This window comes from Triticum aestivum, chromosome 2A, assembly GCF_018294505.1.
Source record: "Triticum aestivum cultivar Chinese Spring chromosome 2A, IWGSC CS RefSeq v2.1, whole genome shotgun sequence".
Classification (NCBI taxonomy): domain Eukaryota; kingdom Viridiplantae; phylum Streptophyta; class Magnoliopsida; order Poales; family Poaceae; genus Triticum; species Triticum aestivum.
Window position 1 is genome coordinate 665,091,247 of NC_057797.1, and position 26,738 is coordinate 665,117,984.

Sequence of the window (26,738 nt, forward strand, 5' to 3'; positions counted from 1 at the left end):
TTGGAAGGTTGATGAGCTCCTTCCGCCATAGGCATGGAGTCTTCAGAGAAGAACCCGGCCGAGTCTCCCCTTCACCCGTAGGGTGGTCAAGCTCGAGGTCCTCAAATCCTTCAGTTATTTCATCCACCATCACCCTAGCATATCCTTCTGGAATCGGCCGACAGTGAAAAGTTGCGCCAGGTTCAGGAGGTGCAACAGAGCCAACAACCGCCTTCACTTTCAATTTCATCCATTGCGTCATAAGGTAGCAATGTTGAGACTCCGTGATTAAGTCCACGGGGTAGCTAGCAGGAGCCGTGAAGATAGGCTCCAGCTGAAGCAGCTTGGTGGAAGCCACGCTGCTTCTCCACTGAGATGGCGGGGTAGCTTCAGGGGAAGCTTCGGCAGGTCGCTTGCTGCGATCTGCTTCTCGTTCCTCTATCGCTTGTACCCTTGCGTGCAGCGCCTGCATTTGGGTCTACTCCACTTTCTTCCTCCTCTCCTGGCATTTGTAACCGCCTACGTCCAGAAACCCAGCCTTCCACGAACGGAGCCTGGCGTGCCTCGTGTCCGTCCAGGGTGCTCAGGATTCCAAAGGGCAATTGTGAGCTCGCCGTTCTCTCTGTCTAGAACGAATGTCCCTTGTTGCGCTGCATCGATATACTGCAGTTGCTCGTGACGGGTATTCACAATTGCTCGTTCGTCCAACGGCACTTCCCTGATACAGGGTCTAAGGTTCCGCCAACCCTGAAGAACCAAGTCCGGCAACGGTCTGGCCAGTTCAATGTCTCTGGTTTGACCCCTTTATCAAGCAGGTCATTCTCAGCCTTGACCCACAACGGTTGGGCTTTGAGGTAGCCACCTGACCCCGTGCGATGGTGAAGCTTCTTCTTCACAGCATTTTTCTTATTTGTCGCTGACATCTTCTTACTCTTGCCCGATGTCTTGTGGGCCACAAATTCATCCCACTGATCTCTGATCTTCTCATACCGGCCGGTGAATTCTGGTGTCTCTTCTTTGTCGACAAACGTTGTTTTCAGCTCATTCTTCCACCTCCTGAATAGTTATGCCATCTTCTTAAGATCACGAGACTTGATCAATTGCTCTTTAACTGGCTTCTCCAGATCCTCCTCTGGCGGTAGGGTGAAATTTGCCTTCAACGCGGTCCAAAGATCATCTTTCTGCATATCATTGACATAAGACACCTCAGGGTCATCTTTAGCCGGCTTATACCACTAGTGGATGCTGATCGGGATCTTGTCCCTAACAAGAACCCCACACTGAGCAGCAAATGCTTCCTTTGTCCAGATGGTTCAATCGGTTGGCCATCACGTGCGATTGCTGTGATCTCAAACCTTTCATCGGAGCGCAACTTTTTCTTTGGGCCTCGTCTCTTTACCGAAGATGTGCTCGATCCGGAGGGCTAGAAAAAAGAAGAAAGATGAGGGTTATTAATTAATATGTGTACATACCAAAAACAATTAATGCATCAATTAGCTATAGTCAGCACATGCTTAATTAATATATATACCTGGCCGGACTCCGTTCGGTCACCGGAGTCGTCATCACGGTGTCCTTCTTCCACCGGCATTTGGTCACCGGAGCCGTCATCAAGGTGTCCTTCCACCGGCATTCGGTCACCAGAGCCATCATAATCATGTCCTTCCTCCTCCATTGTTCGATCATCGTAGTCTGCTTCTTCACACTGTCCTTCCAGACCATCGGTTTCATTGAGAAACGACATGACGGCATCACTTCCGGCTGCGATTATGTCCCCCAACATCGCTTCTGTTTCTTCGTCTCGGGGTGCTCCATAGTTTCTGCAAATATTTACAACATGGAAATTATTATTCAAACATGACAGATGGATATATTAGTGGCAAACGTAGAACTAGCTAGCTAATCACAATAAGGAATCATATTAGTGGCCTCGACGCTTCTCTAGGGTTTGGGTGGCCTCGGCAACGCTTCAAGGGTTTGGGTGGCCTCGACGACAACACTCTTTTAACTTGTTAAATTTGGCTGACCTCGAGAGAGTTTGTCGGGTAGGGGCGCGGGAGGGGGTAGGAGACCGACATCGTTTTTTTCTAGGGTTTGGGTGTCTAAGTTATCACGGTCGAGAGTTTTGGTCGAGCGAGAGGGTCGGGGGGGGTGCTCTTGTGGTATAAGTTATCACGGTCGAGAGCGGGTATATATATCGACCGCCCCTCATGTCGAAGTTATTCGGGAGGGGATTATATCGACAAGACGACATACATACATGGGAAAATAATGTTATCGGGGAGGGGGTATATCGACCCCCCCCCTTGTATTGAAGTTATCGGGAGGGGGTATATCGACAACGACATACCCGATAAAAAATAAGACGACAAAGAAGAAATAAAAAGATGAGAAGATCGAAGAAAAAAAGAAGAAGAAAAAAGGAGAAGAAGAAAGGAATAGAGGAGAAGAAGAAAAAATAGAATATTCTTCTTCTCTTTTTTCCCTTTTTTCATCTTCTTATTTATTTCTCCTCTTCTTCCTCTCCTCTTCTTCTCCTTTTTCTTTTCCTTCTTCCTAAACTAAACATAAACTAAAATAATCCTAAAACTAAACGAAACTTCTCCTCCTCCCTTTCTTTTCTTCATCTTTTTTTCATCCTAAAACTTTATGAACAAAATTACAACAGAAAAAAAACAATAAAAATTCTATGAACAAAATTACAATGAAAAAAAAAATAAAAATTCTATGAACAAAATTACAACAAAAAAAATCATTAAAATTCTATAAAAAATGACATATTCTTTGCATATGAACATACAAACATTTGCATATTCTACAATAATATCACCAAAAAAATTCTATGAACAGAAAAAAATCCGAACTTTTGCATATGAACATACATACATCATCATCGTCATCATCTACTACTACAATATGAACAAAAAAAATCTATATATGTGAACAGGGCCTTCGTCGGTGACGTCGGGGCGGGCGGCGGCGGCGTTGGGGCGCGGGAGGAAGGGGGAGAGGAGGGGGAATGTCGCGATGAGGCTCATAGTGCAGGCGAGCGGCGGCGAGGTCGGGGCAGGGCTCGGCGACGGCGAGGTCGGGGCAGGGCGCGTCGAGGTCGGTGCAGGGTACGGCGAGGCCGGGGTAGGGGTGACGGCGACGACGGAGACGGCGGTCGGGGGCGGCAGCCTGGCAGCGTCGATGTCGTCGGGGCGGCAACTGCGAGATGAGAAATGGAAATTTTCACAAGTCTTGCTTATATACACGAAGCATTGGTCTCGGTTCGTGCCACCAACCGGGACCAATGCCCCCTTTAGTCCCAGTTGGTGCCACCAACCGGGACCAAAGGTCTCTTTTCAGCAGCCCAAAGGGCGGGGGGTCCCGGTTGGTGGCACCAACCGGGACTAAAGGGGTGGCATTGGTTCCGGTTGGTGCCACGAAGCGGGACCAAAGGCCCCCTTTCGTCCCTGTTCGAGCCACGAACCAGGATCAATGGTCTTGTGCTGGAACTGTCGCGGTGTGGTGGGATGTTTAGTCCCACCTCGCTAGTCAAGAAGCTTCGATAGTGGTTTATAAGCGTTGCTGCGCTGACCACTTCGAACTCCTCTCTAATGCAGGCTTACAGGCCTAAAGTCACTTTTATCTGCCTGTGGGCTTACTGGGCCTAATGCAGGCCTGAATCCTGGTCCATGGGTGGGTTTCTAGTCGTATTCACGCCGTGGTGGCCCAGTAGGTGGCATTTTTATTTTTTTCCAGTTTTTTTATTATCTTTGTTGCTTTATTTATTTTATTTTGTTTTTATTTACAACAAAATACTTACTATTTTTCAGTGATTCTTTTTGATTTTAGGTAATAAAAATAATAAACTTTCTGTTAGTGCCATTAGTTTTCCAATTTGAATAGTTTAAATTTGAATTCTTTGAAATTTGTGTGAGTCACTACTTTGTGATTAACTTTACTATAAAAATAAAATACTTGCTGTTTTTCAGTGATTCTTTTTGATTTTAGGTAATAAAAATAATAAACTTTTTGTTAGTGCCATTAGTTTTCCAATTTGAATAGTTTAAATTTGAATTCTTTGAAATTTATGTGAATCACTAGTTTGTGATTAACTTTACTATAAAAATAAAATACTTACTGTCTTTCAATGATTGTTTTTTATTTTAGGTAATAAAAATAATAAACTTTCTGTTAGTGCCATTGGTTTTCCAATTTGAATAGTTTAAATTTGAATTATTTGAAATTTGTGTGAATCACTAGTTTGTGATTAACTTTACTATAAAAATAAAATACGTACTGTTTTTTAGCGATTCTTTTTGATTTTAGGTAATAAAAATAATAAACTTTCTGTTAGTGCCATTAGTTTTCTAATTTGAATAGTTTAAATTTGAATTCTTTGAAATTTGTGTGAATCACTAGTTTGGGATTAACTTTACTATAAAAATAAAATACTTACTGTTTTTTAGTGATTCTTTTTGATTTTAGGTAATAAAAATAATAAACTTTCTGTTAGTGCCATTAGTTTTCCAATTTGAATAGTTTAAATTTGAATTCTTTGAAATTTGTGTGAATCATTAGTTTGTGATTAACTTTACTATAAAATAGATTTTGGAGTGATTCTTTTTCCTGTTATTGAATATTACAGTGTTTTATCATTATATTCAAAAACATTTTTTATATTTTAGTTTCTAACAATTTTTTTATGATAATTCTTTTTGCTATTAAAGTTTCTAACAAAAAAAGTTATTTATGAAAATTCTTTTTGCTTATAATGTTTTGAACAAAAAATACTTTGATAATTTTAGTTGTATAAATTTTATATAATTTTAGTTTTAATAATACTAGAGGTTTATGAAAGCTTTTTAGTTGATTCCTTTTGCTATTAGAGTTTCATTAAAGTTTTCTAGTTCATTGTTTTTTCTATTAGAGTTTCATTAAAGTTTTCTAGTTCATTCTTTTAGTTTATTATTTTTTCTATCAGAGTTTCATAAAAGTTTTCTAGTTCATTATTTTTTCTATTAGTTCATTCTTTTTGCACTAAATGACCCTGAAATTGAAAACCACTACAAATGAACTCTGAAAAGGTTAAAAGTTGGCATGGTATCATCATTTCACCCATATAGCATGTGCTAAAAAGTAGAGATGGTTACGGCAAAAACTAGATGCACTTCGTGTACAAAATGCACAATCTCTTTCGAAGTATCAGGGTTTCATACGAAAACTCATCTGTTACAAAGGGATTTCATTTTTTTGAACTTATTTGAACTCCAGACTTTTGTGTGTTCATAATGCACCATTCAAAGCCACATCATCAATTTTCAACCATTTCTGACTTCATTTGTTATTTTTTCATTTAACCATTCTGCTTGTTTGCCTCAGCCACTTCGAGAAACATAATTATGTGTGTCTGTCATCGTACATCCATTGCCGGTTCATCTGCTTGCATTATATATAATTATGTGTGTCAAAAACCATTACAGATTCACATGGATAGATAAATGACCAAATTAATAAAAGTTCATCATCACATTAAAACCAAAGTACATATATAGTTCAAATTGAACAACATATAGCTCTCCAGAGCATCTACTTAAACCATACATTGAAACTATTTAAAACATTTCAATGCAACAACAAATGCGATCATTATCACACAACCAAGGTAACAATTGATCCAACGGTATAATGATACCAAGCCTCGATATGAATGGCATATTTCGTAATCTTTCTCATCTTCAACCGCATTGCATCCATCTTGATCTTGTGATCATCGACGACATCCGCAATATGCAACTCCAATATCATCTTCTCCTTCTTAATTTTTTTTAATTTTTTCCTTCAAGTAATTGTTTTCTTGTTCAACTAAATTTAACCTATCGACAAGAGGGTCGGTTGGAATTTATGGTTCAACTACCTCCTAGATAAATAAAATCTATGTCACATTGGTCGGCATAATTGTCATAAACAATAAATGAACCAAATAGTTATAAAAAGATAATATATACCACATCTGAATCATAGCCAGGACGAGGGCCGACGGGGGCGGTTACCAAAACCATCACACTATATTATAACAAGCAATAGTAATAGTAAGAAAATTAGACAAGTATCTATCTAAAGTAAGAATATGTTTTCTTTCAGAAAGAAGATAAGAACAAGAGGCTCACCACGGTGGTGCCGGCGACGAGATCGACACAGGCGATCGACGGCGGTGAAGACAGGGATGGGACGTGACGGACCGCTAAACCTATGCAAATCTCGGGGAAAATGGAGTTTGGAGGCCGAGCTTCGAGAGGAGAAAGCTTAACTAGTGTGGCTCGGTCATTTCATCGAACATCTCATGTGCATAGGAGGTGAGCTAGAGCACCCAAATGCCCTCCCCTCGCCGGCCAGAAAAAACAGAGCACTGTGGAGTGCTCTGCTGCGGCGATGGAATATATATAGGCAGCTCATTTGTCCCGGTTTGTGGCTGAAACCAAGACAAATGGGTCCAGACGAACTGGAACCAATGCCCACGAGGCCCAGGCCAGCCCCCGGACTCACGAACCGGGACATGTACTCCCATGGATCCCGGTTCGTGACTGAACCGAGACTAATGGGCTAGCCAGGCCCGAACCAAAGCCCTGTTTTCTACTAGTGATAATACTCCCGGTACAACCAGGCTACTAAGATATAGGCATTAAAAGTGCACCGAAATTGTTTACACAAACCGGTACAACGATTAAGCATTATATCTGCGTGGTCGAACGTATATCTCTTTTTTTTTTGCTAGGCAAACGTACACGTCACTCCATCGATCTTCATTTCTTCGGCGCGAGAACACGATGAAGGATCCATCTGGTACTGGTGGGTGTTGACAGATACATGATCTAGCAAAATGCCATGTGGCTTCAACACCGCTTTGGCAATCTTCAACACCAAAACAAACAGTGCCGCCTCTTTCAAAAAAATAAATGATGAAAAGGTGCCGCCCCCATTTTCGACGCTTCTCCGGCGTACCATATATATACCCCCACAGGAAAACATTTTAGGATCGAACAGAGCTTGGCACTTGATTCCACTCAGAGACTGCAGCGAGAGTGGAGACATTGCACGAGTCACCGACCTTACGAGACCTACACAGATGGTACGTACTAATGTCGTCTAAGCAATATCAAATAACTAGATTAGTGCACACACTCTATGGTCAGATTCATCTGTAGTTTATAGAGTAGTAATAACAACTAGTACGTACGTGCTGGTGAATTGGCGATAAATGCAGGTGCGTCCGCGTGAGACGTGCTTACTAATTACTCTTGCAGGGCATCATCGGCATCCGCACGGCCACCCTGCTCCTCGCTGCCCTCGCGTGGCGTAGTGTGCTCGTTGCCGCCGCCGGCGAGGCGGACGGCGTGTTCAACGTCAAGGACTACGGTGCTCGAGGCGACGGCACCACGGACGACACCAAGGTACGTACGCACGCGCGCGACGCCCGAGTTGACGTTGCGCTCTCGATCGATATAGCTCACGCATACGTGACGGCCGGATGTGTGTTGACTATCTGTCCTGCGTGCGAAGGCGTTCATAGACGCATGGAGCGCGGCGTGCGGCGCCAGAGGCTCGTCGGCGTCGCTGCTCGTACCGGCGGGCAAGTCCTTCCTCGTCGGCCCCGCCAGATTCAGCGGGCCCTGCGCCTCCACCAGAATTACCGTCCAGGCACGCATGCACCGTCCGTCTTTCCTGATCTGCTCTTAGATCTGGGCCGTGGTTTGCGTGGCTTCATCTGACGGTCAGGAAATCTGCTGCCCTTGCTTTGACTGTCGTAGGTCATGGGCACGATTACGGCGCCACCGCCGGGCGCATGGAGCGGGCAGAAATATTGGATGATGTTCTACCAGGTCCAGGGGCTCACGGTTACCGGCGGCAGCACCGGCTTGCTCGACGGCAGAGGCCGGTCGTGGTGGTGGAGCGATCAATGCAACCGCTACGGTGTGAGAGCCCAACTCACCTCTTGCAAGAAAGAACGAAAATCTTTTAATTCCTCCGTGCATTTGTGCCTTTAGATTCATTTTTCAAATCTTCGTCTGAGAGAAAGTGTATTTAATTGTCTATCTTTTCTTCAAGGCGAAGCATTTATCAGTTTTCACTCACCTGTTATTGTTCTTTTCTTTCAGGACATATATAAGGCGCCGACGGTTAGTACAAACGTGTAAAGCAAGTATAGTGTCGGAGGCGGATTTGTGGTTTATGGGGACACCTACACACTATATGAGAAAAAAATTAGTAATTCAACAAAAAGTCAAAAATTCCTGAAAATATTTTTGAAATAAACTTGACCTTCTATTGTACTAGTGAGAAAAAATTCATAAAAAGAAAATTTTCCCTTTGACTTCTTTTCAAAAAAAGACAATTTTTTGGCTAAAATAGTGTGAATAGTGACCTATAATAGCAAATAAATTTTGTCTTTTTTGCTGTGAGGTCAACTTTTGTTTTTTTTCATGGAAAATTATATTCTAGTGCAAAATTAAGTCAAGTTTTTTGTCAAAATAGTTCTTAGCTATTTTGACTTTTTAAATATTTTAAAAAATCCTCATATAGGGTGCATATACAACCAGGAACACAAGTGTATTTCCCGTATAGTGTCTAGATAATTAGCATTCGCAAATCAACATGCATGTAACCTCATTGCGTACTGCGTGCCACCGCATGGATCGTACAGGCCTTGGTGGTCATGAACTGCACCGACGTGGAGCTGAGCAAATTCAGCAGCAAGAACAGCTCGCAGATGCATATTGCCGTCAGCCAGAGCAGCAAGGTCCACCTGACGCAGCTGACCACCACCGCGCCCTGGGACAGCCCCAACACCGACGGCGTGCACATCGACCAGAGCGAAGACGTCCGCGTCACCAGATCGACCATGGGCACCAGCGGCGAATGCGTCTCCATCGGCCCCGGGAGCCGATTCGTCACCGTGGACGGAATCGTCTGCGGCCCCGGCCGTGCTGTAAGGTAACAAAGGGTTACAATAAGGAGGCTTCTTCCATCTGCATTTTCTATTTACCATGCACTCCAAGAAGAGGAGTAAAATGACGTGATTGTGTTTCTTGGCTAGTGTGGGGAGCCTTGGCAAGAAGGGAGCAACCGAATCCGTGGAGTACATCGACGTAAAAAACGTCCACTTCATCAATACCTTGAGTGGAGCAAGGATCAAGACGTGGCAGGTACAGTACTGAGGTGCCATGAAACCAAGCTGAAACCGGCCTTCTCTTGCTAACTTCCGGGTGATTACACTGTTTCTTCGCACTGCAGGGTGGGAAAGGTTACGCGAGATCCATCTCCTTCACCAACATAAACTTCACCAACGTGGACAATCCTGTGGTCATCAACCAGTTCTAAGCAGACCCCTACCACGTCCCAAACATGGTAGTAGTGCATGTGTTCATTAACTGTTGGACTATCTGTGTACGTGTGGAGCAGCTAGTGCTAATGTTTGTGCGTCTTCTTCTGGGGATCATAATTTGCCGTAGGGGGCGGTGGCGGTGAGCAACATAACGTACACGAACCTCAAGGGGACTTCGAGGTACAGGACGGCCGTCGAGTTCGTCTGCAGCGAGAGCCGCAGCTGCACCAACATCCACGTCAACTCCGTGGCGATCACATTTCCGTACGGAGAAGCCCTGGCCCTCTGCCAGAACGCGCAAGGGGACACCTCCGGATATGTCTACCCCAAGATCCCTTGCCTTAGATAATGTATGTAACAGAAAAAAAATACATAATGTAATAATACCCAGCCCAGGGTTTAGCAGTGCATTTGGAGAGAGTGTCCGGTGATGCCATCTCCCACATGTTCCCATGCTCCAATTTCAAATAAATCTGTTTAAAATGTTTCAAAAATTCTGGAGAAAATTGAATCTTCGCAAGGAATATGTCTACAGCCCTTAAAAGTTGCAAATCGGCTGAACTTCTGACTTCTGGAATGCCCCTATTTCTTGGACGACCTCTTCTGCTAGAAAAACACGATCCACAAAATCGAAGGCCTAGCCAAAAATAGGAAAAACAAACACAGGCATGAAAATGAGGCCAGTCGATTAAAGAAAAAAAGGCAAGGCTACGACAAATAACAATGAAAGAGAATCAGGCCCGAGCACATGGATGACATCATCTTGATGAGACTTACTAAGTGAGCGAGATGGGGGAATTCGGAGATAACTAGTTTTTTTAGAGAACGGAAATAACTAGTTAAGGGTTGCCCCTTTGCAAAAGTCATCCCCCACCTTCTTAGGTGGTTGCAAGTAGCGCATCTGGGAATTTCTCCTTTTCAGTAGACACATTTATTCAATACTCTCTTCGTCCGAAAATACTTGTCATCAAAATGGATAAAAAGGGATGTATCTAGAACTAAAATACATCTAGATTCATCTCATTTTATTTATTTTGATGACAAGTATTTCCGGACGGAGGGAGTACATTTTATCTCTTGAACCATGTGTCCTAATCTTGAACCGTTTTGATGATTGGATTTCTCGCTTTGAGCTCCTCAAAACTTCCCATGTTAATAGGTTTTGACCCAAAAGATTCATGAAAAACCAGCAACCGAAAAAAGCAAATACCAAATAAAAACAAATCTGATAAAAAAATAACATCAACCAAAAAACAAATAAAAAAGACGAAAGAGAAAAAACCAGAGCCCGGAAGCATAGTTATGGTTTTTCACCTTTTTCCACTTTTCGAGAAGCACGAACTTTCTTTTCCCGAGAAGTATAGCGTGGGAGCAAATATGTGATTTCTCATGGAAGAAGATTTTTAAAAAACACACAAATGTGTTTCTCGCGAAAGCAAATCTATACTTCTCTTGGGCGCACTTTTTTTTGAGAACCACAGTTGTACTTCTCACGGAAGCAAATATGTGCTTCCATGAGAAGCAAATATGTGCTTCTTGTAAAACCATAGTTTTTCTTTCATTTTCAAGATTACAGTTGTACTTCACAAAAAAAATAAAAAAAGCTTTTCCTAAACCTAGGAAAACCAAGCAAAAACCTAAAGGCCAAAAAAGGAAAAAAAATCTAATGTGAACAGAAAAAAATTCAGACTGGCGACGGAGGCTGGACGCACCACTTGGTACGCTCACATACCACAAAAGGGACCCTTGAGAGGCTTAGTTGGTCTCCAGAAATTCTAAAACAAAAGGTGTGCACCAGTACCGGGCCTGGCCCATTTGCGGCCCTGTGAGCGAGCGCTCGCTACAGGCGATACATACTAGTCCCCTGTATATATGGACTAAAAAACAATATTAGTCCCCTGTATCCGCCGGCACTCAGGTCACAGCACGAAGCCGCCGGGCGCCGGCCACGCCATTGCCACCAGTTGACCTGCAAAGTGAAAACCGCGGCAGTACTTTCTGGGGATTGCACTTGGCTAGCCGTCGAAGGCGATCTATCAGACTATCACTGTCTAGGCAACTTCCATGCCCATGAAACTACATATTTTTCTCCCCAATTAATGACAGAACCCAAAAAAAGAAGAAAAGAACATATCGTATCTCTACATCGATGCACATCGCCGCCGCCACGATCCACACGTCCGCCCAAGCTTAGATCACCAACTGAAACTCGTAATGGATGAAGGGCTTGTTCAGAACTTTAGATCTGCAAACATGGATATATCAGCCTGAACTTCAGTTTCGTTCCCTTGTTAAATGGACTCGAACCTGACGACGGAGCACAGCGGCTCTTTTGCTCTGACAACACTAAATCATGCTGTGCTACTGTTGTGGGTAGTACAGCAAAGCTCTCAAATGCGCGTGCGGCAATTGAAAACGACTAACACAAGGCAAGCAACGACCCTGCAGAGCACTGGACTTGTCACTTGTCAGATATATGCAACGCGGACCAAGGTTCTTCAGCCAGAACTTCGTGCTGAAAATTTTCCGCCGGCGATTATCGTTTCGCCCAAAGCGCTGGCGCGACAAATTGTCAACGACACAGCGCCCCGTCCAAGCTCTCTGGTCTTCTGCACGAAAGCCCATCCATAAATTAGTTACCCTGAAGACTCAGGAGCCTCCAGTTTACAGTGCCTAACCAAGGGCACCATGCTGCCACCTCTGCATATCATATAATTTCACCTCAGTTGGTCTCTGCTTTCCACACAGCGAGGAGGCGTTGACATTTTTTGTAATCAACAAAGCAGGGCACGATCACGATCACCCGGTTCCAGCCTTCCCATTAGAAAAGAAGACACCACCATACTACCACCAATCTACCATAGCCTTACCTTACACAAGACTAGCCCACAAACGCTTCAGTGAAACAAAAGCTAATTACACGAGGATATCGGCACCGCCGTATATCCCCCCACCAAAACGCCACCAGGCTAGCATCAGCATGAAACTACAGACTACTCATCCAAATCCACAGATTGCAAGTTCTGGAAAACACCTTACAAGCAGGTCACCGTGGCACCCTCGAACTCCCTCTCGACGACCTTGTCGTCTCTTCATCTAGTCTCGGTATCTCCTGGAAAGCTTCTAGGGAACTGGCAGCAAAGCTCTCCAGAGCCTGAAGCAGCAGCCTCAGGTTCACGTGCACGCTGCTACCGTCGATACAATGCGCCTCGTACGTTCGTATCGTCGGGCACCGCTGAAAGCTCTGCTGCTGGCCCGGCACCAAGGCCAGCTTCCTGTTCAACTCGTCACCTTCCTTGTTGATCTCCAGCGCCTTCTTCTCCAACATCTTCATCCACTTGTCCCTCTCTCGAACCGCGACGATCCTTTCGCTTTGATCCAGGTTTTGCTGCTCCCAAAGATGGCGCACGCTCGAGACAAGGGCCTGCATTGCGTTGACCACATCCTTCTCCGAGATCCTGTCCATGGCTTGAGACCATTTGTTGCAGATGACGAAAATCACCGGAGCGCCTATCCTCCCGGGCGAGTAGGTGGGTGCCTCTTGAGGTTCGTAGTTGAGGCAGAGTGCTAGCCATCCATTGAGTGACTTTACGAAGTTCCTGTGCGCGCTCACCCAGGAGGAAAAGTTGATGATCCATTTAATCAGTTCTAGCTCCAGTTCCATTGCTAAACCAGGGCTGTTGTTTCCACCTGATGTGACCGAAGCCAGGTTTTTGGCTTCTGATATCACTTGAAGTTGAATCTGATAGGAGTGTAGCTTGTCTTGCCACATTTTTGCAAACCTGAAAAGAGGTGATCAGTTTGTTAGAATCAGCTTGCACCTAATGAGAAATAGATACAGCTTCAGAGAGAACGTATGTCAGAAGAGCAATCGGAATTTTTATCTTCGGCGCGTAACATGTTTTCACAATGAAATACAGATTATGCAAGAGTAAGACAGACTCCTGGAACAATCCTAGATGTAAATGTATGATTTCATCGTTAGATTCAAATGTGTGCTCCATTCATATGATATGGCAGTGCATAAGATGAAATTAACAGTTCATATCTTATGACTGGCCGACCGAAAAGAACATTTTGCAGCAAGAAATCAGAAAACACAATGAGAAAATTAGAGCAATTATCCTACAGTTTAAAAGGAGACGTACCCTTGGATCAAGGTGTTAACTTGTGGCACTAGTTCCTCATCCCTTACTTTGTTAATTTTTCTTGAAACCTTGGCAATGACACGAACAGCTATCCTTATCTTTGTTGACAGCTTCCTGAGCAAATTTTGAGTTGCGTCAACCTTATGAGCTTCAGCACCCCTTTGATCTAGAAGCTTTAGTCTCTTAGAGTTCTTGGCAAGGCGTAAACGCATTTTCTCTTCAGCCTACAAGAGAAGTGCCACACAAAGGAGAAATACTGTCAAGTAGGATACATATAGACATGATCTATTGAACCAGTAGTTCTAGTTAGAAGCATATGGGACACTAATCCTTTAAAAAAAGCATATGGGACACTACCCTAATCAATGGTACAAAAGTAGTTCCAATAAAGTGGCAGATCCAGTCAGAAAAAAGTTGATTGCGTCATTTTGATACGATGACCTTGTTAACAAAGTTGGAAGCTATAGTAAATTCTTACCTAGCTTACAAAATAGAAGGAAAAAAATAAGAACAGCCAGCTTAGCATACCTAATCCTTTTTTAGCAACCAGGGTGAAAACCAGTAGACCTAATCTCAATTGTTCAAGCAACCGCACCATGTTTTCTTGCAAGTTCTTCTATATCCAGCCATTAGGCTTTGAGAAAGATACTTTCCATAGTGGATCTTTATCTAATTGATCATTGATTTATGGCAAATTTTAGCATGGTCCCTCTTACCTCCTCTTTTTACATGTGAGGTAAGAAGGTAAGAGTTAATCAGGCCATTAATTAATGAGATCAATGGCTCAGATCTATTTTATACTCTTACCTCTCATGTGAAAAGCGGGGGTAAGAGGGACCATATTAAAACTGCTCTTGATTTATTATCATGCCAAGACCACCTGGACTCCTAAAGTGCACACAAAAATGGTAACATGCTACTCGAGTACCAGAACCAACCAACCAGTTATAAATAGCAACAAGTGAAAATAGTAATGTTTTGCCTTTAATTAGTGGGTGCTGAAAAATTGCAAGACTTTTGCTTGACATGAATCTCCCCACAGAAAAGATTAAGTTTCCCTAGTAGGGGCAGGGTGCCCACTCCATTATTCAGCTCAAGATGCTTTTATTCAAACAAAAAGGCCATTGGACTAAATTAAAAAGCTACCTAAAGATCCAGAAGACCACACCTAGGAAAGGTTGATTCAGATTAAGGTGAGGTAACATGCCGGAGGACCCAGATGACACTGTTTTCAGCGACAGAATTGTAACCTGGCATAGATTACCTTCTGTTATATTCACAAGCATTCTTACTCAAATTCCCTTGCACATTTCATGAAGAACTAAAATCACAGCTCAAGATCGGAGACCATTTCTACTCATAGAAAGGTGCTTAACGGAAATATGAGTTTACCTTGACCTCGCCATACAGCTTCCTCTCCCAAAAGTACAGCTTCTCTAGTGTCAAGGATAAGCTCCACGAGCCCACCACCTTGCCTTCTTCCCCAATCACCATGCCCAACATGTCCTCGTCTTTGCACCCCAGATGCGCCACAGAGATTGCGGACATCATCCGTGATGAAGCAGCTTCAAACAATGAAACAGTGAGTCAGATCATTCAGATATGTTGAGATGAAAATGAATCAGATCATTCAGACTCTCTGAACTAGTAGCTCACCGTGGTAGACCGAGTTGCGTCCTTGGTAGCTCGGCCTCCCGACCTCGAGCAGCGGCGCGAGCTCCCTTGCTGCCTCCGCCACCCGGACAAGCTGCGTCTTAACGGCGGTGGCGGCGTCCATCGCATTGCCGACGACCCTCTGCGCCGGCGGCTCTCGTGTCAGCGGGGCCACATTGCGGTATGCTGGTCGCCTGCGTTGTACATTCCTCCGGTTGTCGACCTCCGGGATGGTATTGACAGGACCGAACGAGCCGCGATGGCTGCGGCCGGTTCCAACCGTGGAGTACTCGCTCGCCATCTCCTTCACGACCACTGTTTCCTCGTCGTCCTCCTCCAGCTCCGGAATGCCCTCCTCCTCCCGCACCTCCCGCGAGCTGCGGCTCGGCGTGTACGCGGCGGCTGCGGCAGCCGCGGTGGTGGTGGGGTTGTAGTAGTAGCCGTCGTACGAGTCGTCGTAGTTCTCGAACACATTTAGGAAGTCCCACGACGAGCTCTCCCTGGGCGGCGGAAGTGGAGCCGGAGCCGGAGCCGCTGCCCTCTGCGGCGGCGGTGGCGGCGGCGCTGCCGCGGCCGGCTCACCGCCGTAGGCGTAATACTGCGGGTAGCCGCCGCCAGCAGTTGCCGCATCGAAATCCCCGTAGCGCGCGCGCTCCGACACCGGCGGGCGCTGCGCGACGGCGACCGACGCCGGGGGCGGGCGGCTGCGCGCGTAGTAGAACTGCATCGTGCTCTGCGGCGGCGCCGGGTAGGCGAACGCTGGCTCGGGCGCGTACCCGTAGTAACTCGGCTGCGGGAGCAGCTGCTCGGGGACGCGGCGGGGAGGCGATCCGGGCGGGGAGGAGGCCGAGTCGGATCCGGAGGACGACGTGGGCTCGAAGTCGACATGCGAGGAATGACGGCGGTCCGGGAGCGGCATACCGCCACGACGGCCGCCGCCCTTGCGGTCCTCAGGCAGCGAGAGCCGCGGCGGCTCGGCCTGGAGCCGGAGGAGGAGGTGCAGAGGCGCGGCGAGCGCCTCGTAGGATCCGGCGAGGGCGGCGTGCGCGTCGGCGAGCGCGTAGCGGTGGCGCACGGCGGCGGCGATGAGGTCGGCGCGGCCGCGGCAGAGCGCCACCGCCTCCTGGCTGTCCAGCTTGGAGCCCTTGCACCCCATCGCGCGCGCGCGGGGCGGGCCGCTCCAGCCCAGAGGAGAAACAAAAAGGAGCTCGAGCCGATCGTAGTGTACCCACCTACTGCTCGCCCCGCATTATGGCGTTCGGTGCGGTTGGCGCGAGGACGCCGTCGCGCGAAATGCGGCCGAGCGACAATGGCGACGTGGGGACAAGCAGAAGGGCAGTGAGTAGGGGAGCTGGGCTGGGCTGAGCTGAGCTCGGCTGAGGAGGCAGAGAGGGGGTTGGGGGAAGGCGACGCAGGGAAGGTCTCCGCGGAGGGGCAGCAGGGAAGAGAAGGATCTTCTTTTTTATCGTTTACACTTTTCTTTTGCGGGCCTTGTCGTTTGTCCCGTGGGGGCGCGGGCGTGGACGGAAGTGGAATCAGCAGAGGGGAGAGCCCATGGCGGCCAGTGCGGGGAATGTGAGGATCCGGTGACCATTGGATGGACGGACCGGATTGCGCGGCAGCGAGGGATGGGAGGGACGGGAGGGGAGGGGACCCCTTCCTTTGTCAAAGGGCAAGGGAGCGAGTGACGGAGTGGTGGCGGCCTCGGATCCCTAATCTTCCCGGCGTTGGGTTAACTTGGGTTTGGGGGCATACGGTTTTGTTGGCGCGGTGCATTGACGGACGCCTGTACTGCCTGGCCTCCGTGGATCTACTAGCAGGTGTGAGGTTTGCTGGGTCGTGCCGGTTGGCCGGGGTGCAGCGCCGCTGTAGACTGCCTGCCGCTGCTCTGCTCTGTGCTGCCTCCATCCGGCGCTTGCAAACACAAGACCAACATTTGGTTGCTGCTGCTACGTAGTACAGTTTTGGCAGGAAGCATGCGCTATGATCTGTGACCGGTTAAGCTTTGAGGCACTCAAGGGTGAGATGCTTATCTACGAGTGCAGCTTGGATACGCTCGTCTCAACCGGAACCGGGTCCTTTAACACCCTAACTTTTCTTCTTTCTATTCATATGATTAAGGCTAAAATGACTCAAATTAATTTGTAAATTGATAATGTACTGTATACATTTATAGTAATTCCAGACAATTAAGTTGATGGTGAAATAAAATTGATTTTAAATTATTTACATATACAGTAAATATCAACAGTAAAAACCTGCTAACTACCTACTAACCTTCTTCAACTTCCCTTCTTTATTTTACACCGAAAAAAAAACCTTCTTCAACTTTCCTTCTTTATTTTACACTAATCTAGTACTGTAGCTCTGTGATTCCGTCCCAACGGAGGAGCATTGAATTTGGGACGGGAAGTAACGCCACGGGTCATATCGCCGAATTAGTACAGTGGAGGAGAGTAGCTTCGAGCTGGTGGTAGTAAATTCATGACTTGTTACGTCAAACATTACTCCGTTACTTACAGCGTTTGACGTGCACATAAGGTCATAAGCTACTCTAGGGAGCTGCGGTGATGGCCTAGTGTACCGTACATAAATGACGCCTGTACATGGACGGCTGCAACAGTGGACGTGTGCTACCAGCTTTTGGGGAGCTGCGTTTTCTTTTTCTCGACAAAGCATGGATGTACTGACAAAAAATGAAGTATCGAAACGATTTTTTTTGGGTGAACTTTGTATTACTCAAGTGGTAAAGCCACGGTTCGTATTACAGAGATCTATAACCTCTGACAAGTCAGAGTTAAGTCAAACGACGGTTCTACTTTCAGTTCTAGCAAATTTTACCAAATAATCACTAACGTTATTTTGGCTACGATAAACATGAGTAAAAACAGTTGTATGAAGATTGCTAAGAAGCTTGATTTCCTCCACCAGCGAGGTAAAGACCTCGCTATCAATGGCCACATCATTTATCATCCTTACAGCTTGCAAAGAGTCCATCTCCACATGTATAGGCAGCTCCGTTCTTTCGATTGCAACTGAAAGTCCCTCCATGCAAGCACTGAGCTCTGCTTCTAAGGCATTCCGAGAATAGCACTCTGCATGATGTAAAGATGAATCATATCAAAAGGAGAAAGTCGCTTGTGTCCTCCCCCGCGTGCGACCCGGGCGAAACCCTAGCCGCCACTCCAACCCCCCCCCCTCCCCTAGATCTCCCCCTCCCCTCGCCGCCGCCGGCAAGCGCCGCCGAGCAAAGCCTGCGCGGCGTCAGCTGCAGCGACGGGCCTCACTTTTCCCCTCTCGCGAGGTTAGGGTAGCAGGGTGTCGCTCGGCCAAGGAGAGGCGTGGGGGCGCGGCGAGCCGGCGCTGTGTCACAACCCTAGAATAATTGCATTACTGAGTATCATCATGCATCATGTTAAATTCAAGAAATTGAATTGAGGAATATTCAAAGCCTCAAAAATTATTCTAATAAAGGGCAATGAACCCTAAAAATTGCATTCACTGATTCCAAGAAGTTCTTCTTTAATGTTTGTTATTTTTGGCAAGGGTTTTAATCCCAACAAAAATTTATGAACATTTATAGGGATTGAAGAAGTACACCCCTGCAGGGTTATAAATGATCTATTCGAATAACCGCGTCCTCAGTTATGGACTACTTGGAAAGTTTATATGGTTCATAGAGAAGTCGAAATGGATACTCCAAAATGCGCAAGATCAATGTTAGTGCTATGGATGGCCTTCCCGTAGGGAGAGGGGAGCGGATCCATAGTGGTGTATTGATATGGAGAATATGTGGACTCTGAAGGAAATATGCCCTATAGGAAATAATAAAGTTGTTATTTATATTTCCTTATATCATGATAAATGTTTATTATTCATGCTAGAATTGTATTAATCGGAAACTTAGTACATGTGTGAATACATAGACAAACAAAGTGTCACTAGTATGCCTCTACTAGACTAGTTCGTTGATCAAAGATGGTTAAGTTTCCTAGCCATGGACAAGAGTTGTCATTTGATAAATGGGATCACATCATTAGAGAATGATGTGATTTACTTGACCCATCAGTTAGCTTAGCAATATGATCGTTTAGTTTATTGCTATTGCTTTCTTCATAACTTATACATGTTCCTATGACTATGAGATTATGCAACTCCCGAATACCGGAGGAACACTTAGTGTGCTATCAAACGTCACAACGTAACTGGGTGACTATAAAGATGCTCTACAGGTGTCTCCGATGGTGTTTGTTGAGTTGGCATAGATCGAGATTAGGATTTGTCACTCCGTGTATCAGAGAGGTATCTCTGGGCCCTCTCGGTAATGCACATCACTATAAACCTTGCTAGCAATGTGACTAATGAGTTAGTTGTGGGATGATGCATTACAGAACGAGTAAAGAAACTTGCAGGTAACGAGATTGAACTGGGTATTGAGATACCGACGATCGAATCTCGGGCAAGTAACATACCGATGACAAAGGGAACAACGTAAGTTGTTATGCGATTTGACTGATAAAGATTTTCGTAGAATATATAGAAACCAATATGAGCATCCAGGTTCCACTATTGTTTATTGACTGGAAGTGAGTCTAGGTCATGTCTACATAGATCTCGAACCCGTAGGGTCCGCACGCTTAACGTCCGATGACGATCGGTATTATGAGTTTATGTGTTTTGATGTACCGAAGGTAGTTTGCAGTCCCGGATGTGATCACGGACATGACGAGGAGTTTCAAAATGGTCGAGACATAAAAATCGATATATTGAAAGGCTATGTTTGGACACCGGAATGGTTCCGGATGAGTTCGGGCATTTTCCGGAGTACCGGGAGGTTACCGAACCCCCCGGGGAGTCAATGGGCCTTGTTGGGCCTTAGTGGGAGAGAGGAAGAGGCGGCCAAGGTGGGGGCGCCCCCCTCCCAAGCCCAATCAGAATTGGGAGGAGGGACGGCCCCCCTTTAATTCTCTCCTTCTCCCTCTTCCTTCTTCTCCTACTCCAACTAGGAAAAGGGGGGAAACCTACTCCAACTAGGAGTAGGAATCCCCCTTGGGCGCGCCATAGAGAGGGCCAGCCCTCCCCTCGTCCACTCCTATATATACGGGGGAGGGAGGCACCCAATAGACACACAAGTTGATTGTTTAGCCATGTGCGGTGCCCCCTCCACAGAATTCCACCTCGGTCATATCGTTGTAGTGCTTAGGCAAAGCCCTGCGTCGGTAACTTCATCATCACCGTCATCGCGCCGTCGTGCTGATGAAACTCTCCCTCGGCCTCATCTGGATCAAGAGTACGAGGGACGTCACCGAGCTGAACGTGTGCAGATCACGGAGGTGTCGTGCGTTCGGTACTTGATCGGTTGGATCATGAAGACGTTCGACTACATCAACCGGGTTTCATAACACTTCCGCTTTCGGTCTACGAGGGTACGTAGACATACTCTCCCCCTCTCGTTGATATGCATCTGCTAGATAGATCTTGCATGATCATAGGGAAAAAATTAAATATTGCATTTCCCAACACTGGCATACGAGCCATGTCTATGCGTAGATGTTATATGCACGAGTAGAACACAAAGGAGTTGTGGGCGTGGGTATATACATATTGCTTGCTGTCACTAGTTGATTCTTGATTCAGCGGTATTGTTGGATGAAGCGGCTCAGACCGACATTACGCGTACGCTTACGCGAGACTAGTTCTACCGACGTTCTTCGCACACGGGTGGCTAGTGGGTGTCAGTTTCTCCAACTTTAGTTGAATCGGATTCAATAAACAGGGTTCTTTCTGAAGATCAAAAAGCAATCACTATACCGCGTTGTGGTTTTTGATGCGTAGGTAAGAACGGTTCTTGCTAAGCCCGTAGCAGCCACGTAAAACTTGCAACAACAAAGTAGAGGACGTCTAACTTGTTTTTTGCAGGACATGTTGTGATGTGATATATGGTCAAGACATGATTATATAAATTGTTGTATGAGATGATCATGTTTTGTAACATAGTTATCGGCAACTGGCAGGAGCCGTATGGTTGTTGCTTTATTGTATGAAATGCAATCGCCATGTAATTGCTTTACTTTATCACTAAGCGGCAGCGATAGTTGTAGAAGCAATAGTTGGCGAGACGACAACGATGCTACGATGGAGATCAAGGTGTCAAGCCGGTGACGATGGTGATCATGGCAGTGCTTTGGAGATGGAGATCAAAGGCACAAGATGATGATGGCCATATCATATCACTTATATTGATTGCATGTGATGTTTATCCTTTATGCATATTATTTTGCTTAGTACGGCGGTAGCATTATAAGATGATATCTCACTAAATTTTAAGGTATAAGTGTTCTCCCTCAGTATGTACCGTTGCTACAGTTCGTCGTGCCGAGACACCACGTGATGATCGGGTGTGATAAGCTCTACGTTCACATACAACGGGTGCAAGCCAGTTTTGCACAAGCAGAATACTCGGGTTAAACTTGACGAGCCTAGCATATGCAGATATGGCCTCGGAACACTAAGACCGAAAGGTCAAATGTGAATCACATAGTAGATATGATCAACATAGTGATGTTCACCATTGAAAACTACTCCATCTCACGTGATGATCGGACATGGTTTAGTTGATATGGATCACGTGATCACTTAGATGATTAGAGGGATGTCTATCTAAGTGGGAGTTCTTAAGTAATATGATTAATTGAACTTTAATTTATCATGAACTTAGTACGTGATAGTATTTTGCATGTCCATGTTGTTGTAGATAGATGGCCCGTGCTGTTGTAACATTGAATTTTAATGCTTTCCTAGATAAAGCTAAGTTGAAAGATGATGGTAGCAATTACACGGACTGGGTCCGTAACTTGAGGATTATCCTCATTGCTACACAGAACAATTACATCCTGGAAGCACCGCTTGGTGACAAACCTGCTGCAGGAGCAACACCAGATGTTATGAACGTCTGGCAGAGCAAAGCTGATGACTACTTGATAGTTCAGTGTGCCATGCTATACGACTTAGAACCGGGACTTCAACGACGTTTTGAACGTCATGGAGAATATGAGATGTTCCACGGGTTGAAGTAACATTTCAAGAAAATGCCCGGATTGAGAGATATGAAGTATCCAATAAGTTCTACAGCTACAAAATGGATGACAATAGTTCTGTCAGTGAACACATACTCAGAATGTCTGGGTACCACAACCACTTGACTCAGCTGGGAATTAATCTTCCTGATGATAGTGTCATTGACAAAGTTCTTCAATCACTGCCACCAAGCTACAAGAGCTTCGTGATGAACTATAATATGCAAGGGATGGATAAGATAATTTCGGAGCTCTTCGCAATGCTAAAGGCTGTGGAGGTAGAAATCAAGAAGGAGCATCAAGCGTTGATGGTCAACAAGACCACCAGTTTCAAGAAGAAGGGCAAAGGGAAGAAGGGGAACTTCAAGAAGAACATCAAGCAAGTTGCTGCTCAAGTGAAGAAGCCCAAGTCCGGACCTAAGCCTGACACTGAGTGCTTCTACTGCAAAGGGACTGGTCACTGGAAGCAGAACTGCTCCAAGTATTTGGCGGATAAGAAGGACAGCAAAGTGAAAGGTATATTTGATATACATGTTATTGATGTCTACCTTACTAATGCTCGCAGTAGCGCCTGGGTATTTGATACTGGTTCTGTTGCTAATATTTGCAACTCAAAACAGGGGCTACAGATTAAGTGAAGATTGGCTAAGGACGAGGTGACGTTGCGCGTGGGAAATGGTTCCAAAGTCGATGTGATCGCCGTTGGCACGCTACCTCTACATCTACCTTCGGTATTAGTTTCAGACCTGAATAATTGTTATTTGGTGCCAGCATTAAGCATGAACATTATATCTGGATCTTGTCTGATGCGAGACGGTTATTCATTTAAATCAGAGAATAATGATTGTTCTATTTATATGAGTAATATCTTTTATGGTCATGCAACCTTGATGAGTGGTCTATTTTTACTAAATCTTGATAGTAGTGATACACATACTCATAGTATTGAAGCCAAAATATATAAGTTTAATAATTATAGTGCACTTATTTGTGGCACTGCCATTTAGGTCATATTGGTGTAAAGCGCATGAAGAAACTCCATGCTGATGGGCTTTTGGAATCACTTGATGCTTGCGAACCATGCCTCATGGGCAAGATGAATAAAACTCCGTTCGCCGTAACAATGGAGCGAGCAACAGACTTGTTGGAAATAATACATACTGATGTATGCGGTCCGATGAGTATTGATGCTCCCGGCGAGTATCGTTATTTTCTTACCTTCACAGATGATTTAAGCAGATATGGGTATATCTACTTGATGAAACATAAGTCTGGAACATTTGAAAAGTTCAAAGAATTTCATAGTGAAGTGGAAAATCAACATAACAAGAAAATAAAATTTCTACGATCTGATCATGGAGGAGAATATTTGAGTTATGAGTCTGGTCTTCATAAAACAATGTGGAATAGTTTCGAAACTCACGCCACCCGTAACACCACAGCGTAATGGTGTGTCCGAACGTCGTAATCGTACTTTATTAGATATGGTGCGATCTATGATGTCTCTTACTGATTTACCGCTATCGTTTTGGGGTTATGCTTTAGAGACGGCTGCATTCACGTTAAATAGGGCACCATCTAAATCCGTTGAGACGACACAATATGAATTGTGGTTTGGCAAGAAACCCAAGATGTCATTTCTTAAAGTTTGGGGCTGCGATGCTTATGTGAAAAAGTTTCAACCTGATAAGCTCGAACCCAAATCGGAAAAGAGAGGAAGCTAATGATGATGATCATGAAAATTCTGATCAAGTTACTACCGAACCTCGTAGGTCAACCAGAGTAAGATCCGCACCCGAGTGGTATGGTAATCTTGTTCTGGAGGTCATGTTACTTGACCATGACGAACCTACAAACTATGAGGAAGCGATGATGAGCCCAGATTCCGCGAAATGGCTTGAGGCCATGAAATCTGAGATGGGATCCATGTATGAGAACAAAGTGTGGACTTTGGTTGACTTGCCTGATGATCGGCAAGCCATAGAGAATAAATGGATCTTCAAGAAGAAGACTGACGCTGACGGTAACATTACTGTCTACAAAGCTCGACTTGTTGCAAAAGATTTTCGACAAGTTCAAGGAGTTGACTACGATGAGACCTTCTCACCCGTAGCGATGCTTAAGTCCGTCCGAATCATGTTAGCAATTGCCGCATTTTATGATTATGAAATTTGGCAATTGGATGTCAAAACTACATTCCCTAATGGATATCTTAAAGAAGAGTTGTATATGATGCAACCAGAAGGTTTTGTCGATCCAAAAGGTGCTAACCAAGTGTGAAAGCTCCAGTGATCCATATATGGACTGGTGCAAGCCTCTCGGAGTTGGAATATACGCTTTGATAGTGTGATCAAAGCATATGGTTTTATACAGACTTTTGGAGAAGCTTGTATTTACAAGAAAGTGAGTGGGAGCTCTGTAGCATTTCTGATATTATATGTGGATGACATATTGTTGATCAGAAATGATACTGAATTTCTGAATAGCATAAAAGGATACTTGAATAAGTATTTTTCAATGAAAGACCTCGGTGAAGCTGCTTATATAATGGGCATCAAGATCCATATAGATAGATCAAGAAGCTTAATTGGACTTTCACAAAGCACATACCTTGATAAAGTTTTGAAAAAGTTCAAAATGGATCAAGCAAAGAAAGGGTTCTTGCATGTGTTACAAGGTGTGAAGTTGAGTTAGACTCAATGCCCGACCACTGCAGAAGATAGAGAGAAAATGAAAGTCATTCCCTATGCTTCAGCCATAGGTTCTATCATGTATGCAATGTTGTGTACCAGACCTGATGTGTGCCTTGCTGTTAGTTTAGCAGGGAGGTACCAAAGTAATCTAGGAGTGGATCACTGGACATCGGTCAAGAACATCATGAAATACCTGAAAAGGACTAAGGATATGTTTCTCGTTTATGGAGGTGACAAAGAGCTCGTCGTAAACGGTTACGTCGATGCAAGCTTTGACACTGATCCGGATGACTCTAAGTCACAAACCGGATACGTATTTTTATTGAATTGTGGAGCTGTCAGTTGGTGCAGTCCTAAGCAAAGCGTCATGGTGGGATCTACGTGCAAAGTGGAGTACATAGCTGCTTCGGAAGCAGCAAATGAAGGAGTCTGGATGAAGGAGTTCATATCTGATCTAGGTGTCGTACCTAGTGCATCGGGTCCAATGAAAATCTTTTGTGACAACACTGGTGCAATTGCCTTGGCAAAGAAATCCAGATTTCACAAGAGAACCAAGCACATCAAGAGATGCTTCAATTCCATCCGCGATCAAGTCAAGGAGGGAGACATAGAGATTTGCAAGATACATATGGATCTGAATGTTGCTGACCCGTTATTGACTAAGCCTCTCTCACGAGCAAAACATGATCAGCACCAAGACTCCATGGGTTTTAAAATCATTACAATGTAATCTAGATTATTGACTCTAGTGCAAGTGGGAGACTGAAGGACATATGCCCTAGAGGCAATAATAAAGTTGTTATTTATATTTCCTTATATCATGATAAATGTTTATTATTCATGCTAGAATTGTATAAACCGGAAACTTAGTACATGTGTGAATACATAGACAAATAGTGTGTCTCTAGTATGCCTCTACTAGACTAGCTTGTTAATCAAAGATGGTTAAGTTTCCTAGCCATGGACAAGAGTTGTAATTTGATAAATGGGATCACATCATTAGAGAATGATGTGATTGACTTGACCCATCTGTTAGCTTAGCACTATGATCGTTTAGTTTGTTGATATTGCTTTCTCCATAACTTATACATGTTCCTATGACTTTGAGATTATGCAAATCCTGAATACCGGAGGAACACTTAGTGTGCTATCAAGCGTCACAATGTAACTGGGTGACTATAAAGATGCTCTATAGGTGTCTCTGATGGTGTTTGTTGAGTTGGCATAGATCGAGATTAGGATTTGTCACTCCGTGTATCGGAGAGGTATCTCTGGGCCCTCTCGGTAATGCACATCATTATAAGCCTTGCAAGCAATGTGACTAATGAGTTAGTTGCGGGATGATGCATTACGGAACGAGTAAAGAAACTTGCAGGTAACAAGATTGAACTAGGTAGTGAGATACGGACAATCGAATCTCGGGCAAGTAACATACCGATGACCAAGGGAACAACGTATGTTGTTATGCGGTTTGACCGATAAAGATCTTCATAGAATATGTAGGAACCAATATGAGCATCCAGGTTCCGCTATTGGTTATTGACCGGAAGTGAGTCTCGGTCATGTCTACATAGTTCTCGAACCCGTAGAGTCCGCACGCTTAACTTTCAATGACGATCGGTATTATGATTTTATGTTTTTTGATATACCGAAGGAATTTCGGAGTCCCGGATGTGATCACGGACATGACTAGGAGTCTCGAAATGGTCGAGACATAAAGATTGATATATTGGAAGGCTATGTTTGGACACCGGAATGGTTCCGAATGAGTTTGGGCATTTTTCGGAGTATAGGGAGGTTACCGAACCCCCCAGGGAGT

General features: G+C 44.9%; 1 protein-coding gene and 1 pseudogene across 1 annotated transcript; one reads left to right on the forward strand and one right to left on the reverse strand.

The window, feature by feature from the left end:
- Positions 1-9,854, forward strand: part of LOC123191818 (polygalacturonase ADPG1-like) — a 42,357-nt pseudogene extending 32,503 nt beyond the window's left edge.
- A 2,202-nt stretch (positions 9,855-12,056) lies between these two features.
- LOC123190065 (protein ALTERED PHOSPHATE STARVATION RESPONSE 1) lies at positions 12,057-16,661 on the reverse strand. The gene is made up of 4 exons (XM_044602629.1): positions 15,154-16,661; positions 14,890-15,062; positions 13,498-13,721; positions 12,057-13,131 (listed from the first exon to the last, which is right to left on the reverse strand). The coding sequence occupies exons 1-4, from the start codon at positions 16,304-16,306 to the stop codon at positions 12,396-12,398; spliced, it is 2,286 nt and encodes a 761-aa protein (XP_044458564.1). The 5' UTR covers positions 16,307-16,661; the 3' UTR covers positions 12,057-12,395.
- Between the last annotated feature and the right edge of the window lie 10,077 nt (positions 16,662-26,738).

Excerpts from the sequence above, each read along its gene's own strand:
- LOC123190065 (XM_044602629.1), bottom strand. The coding sequence starts at position 16,306 with ATGGGGTGCAAGGGCTCCAAGCTGGACAGCCAGGAGGCGGTGGCGCTC. Across the intron at positions 13,722-14,889 it reads AGCTGTATGGCGAGGTCAAG|GCTGAAGAGAAAATGCGTTT; the intron begins GTAAACTCATAT and ends CTTCTCTTGTAG. Across the intron at positions 13,132-13,497 it reads GTTAACACCTTGATCCAAGG|GTTTGCAAAAATGTGGCAAG; the intron begins GTACGTCTCCTT and ends ACCTCTTTTCAG.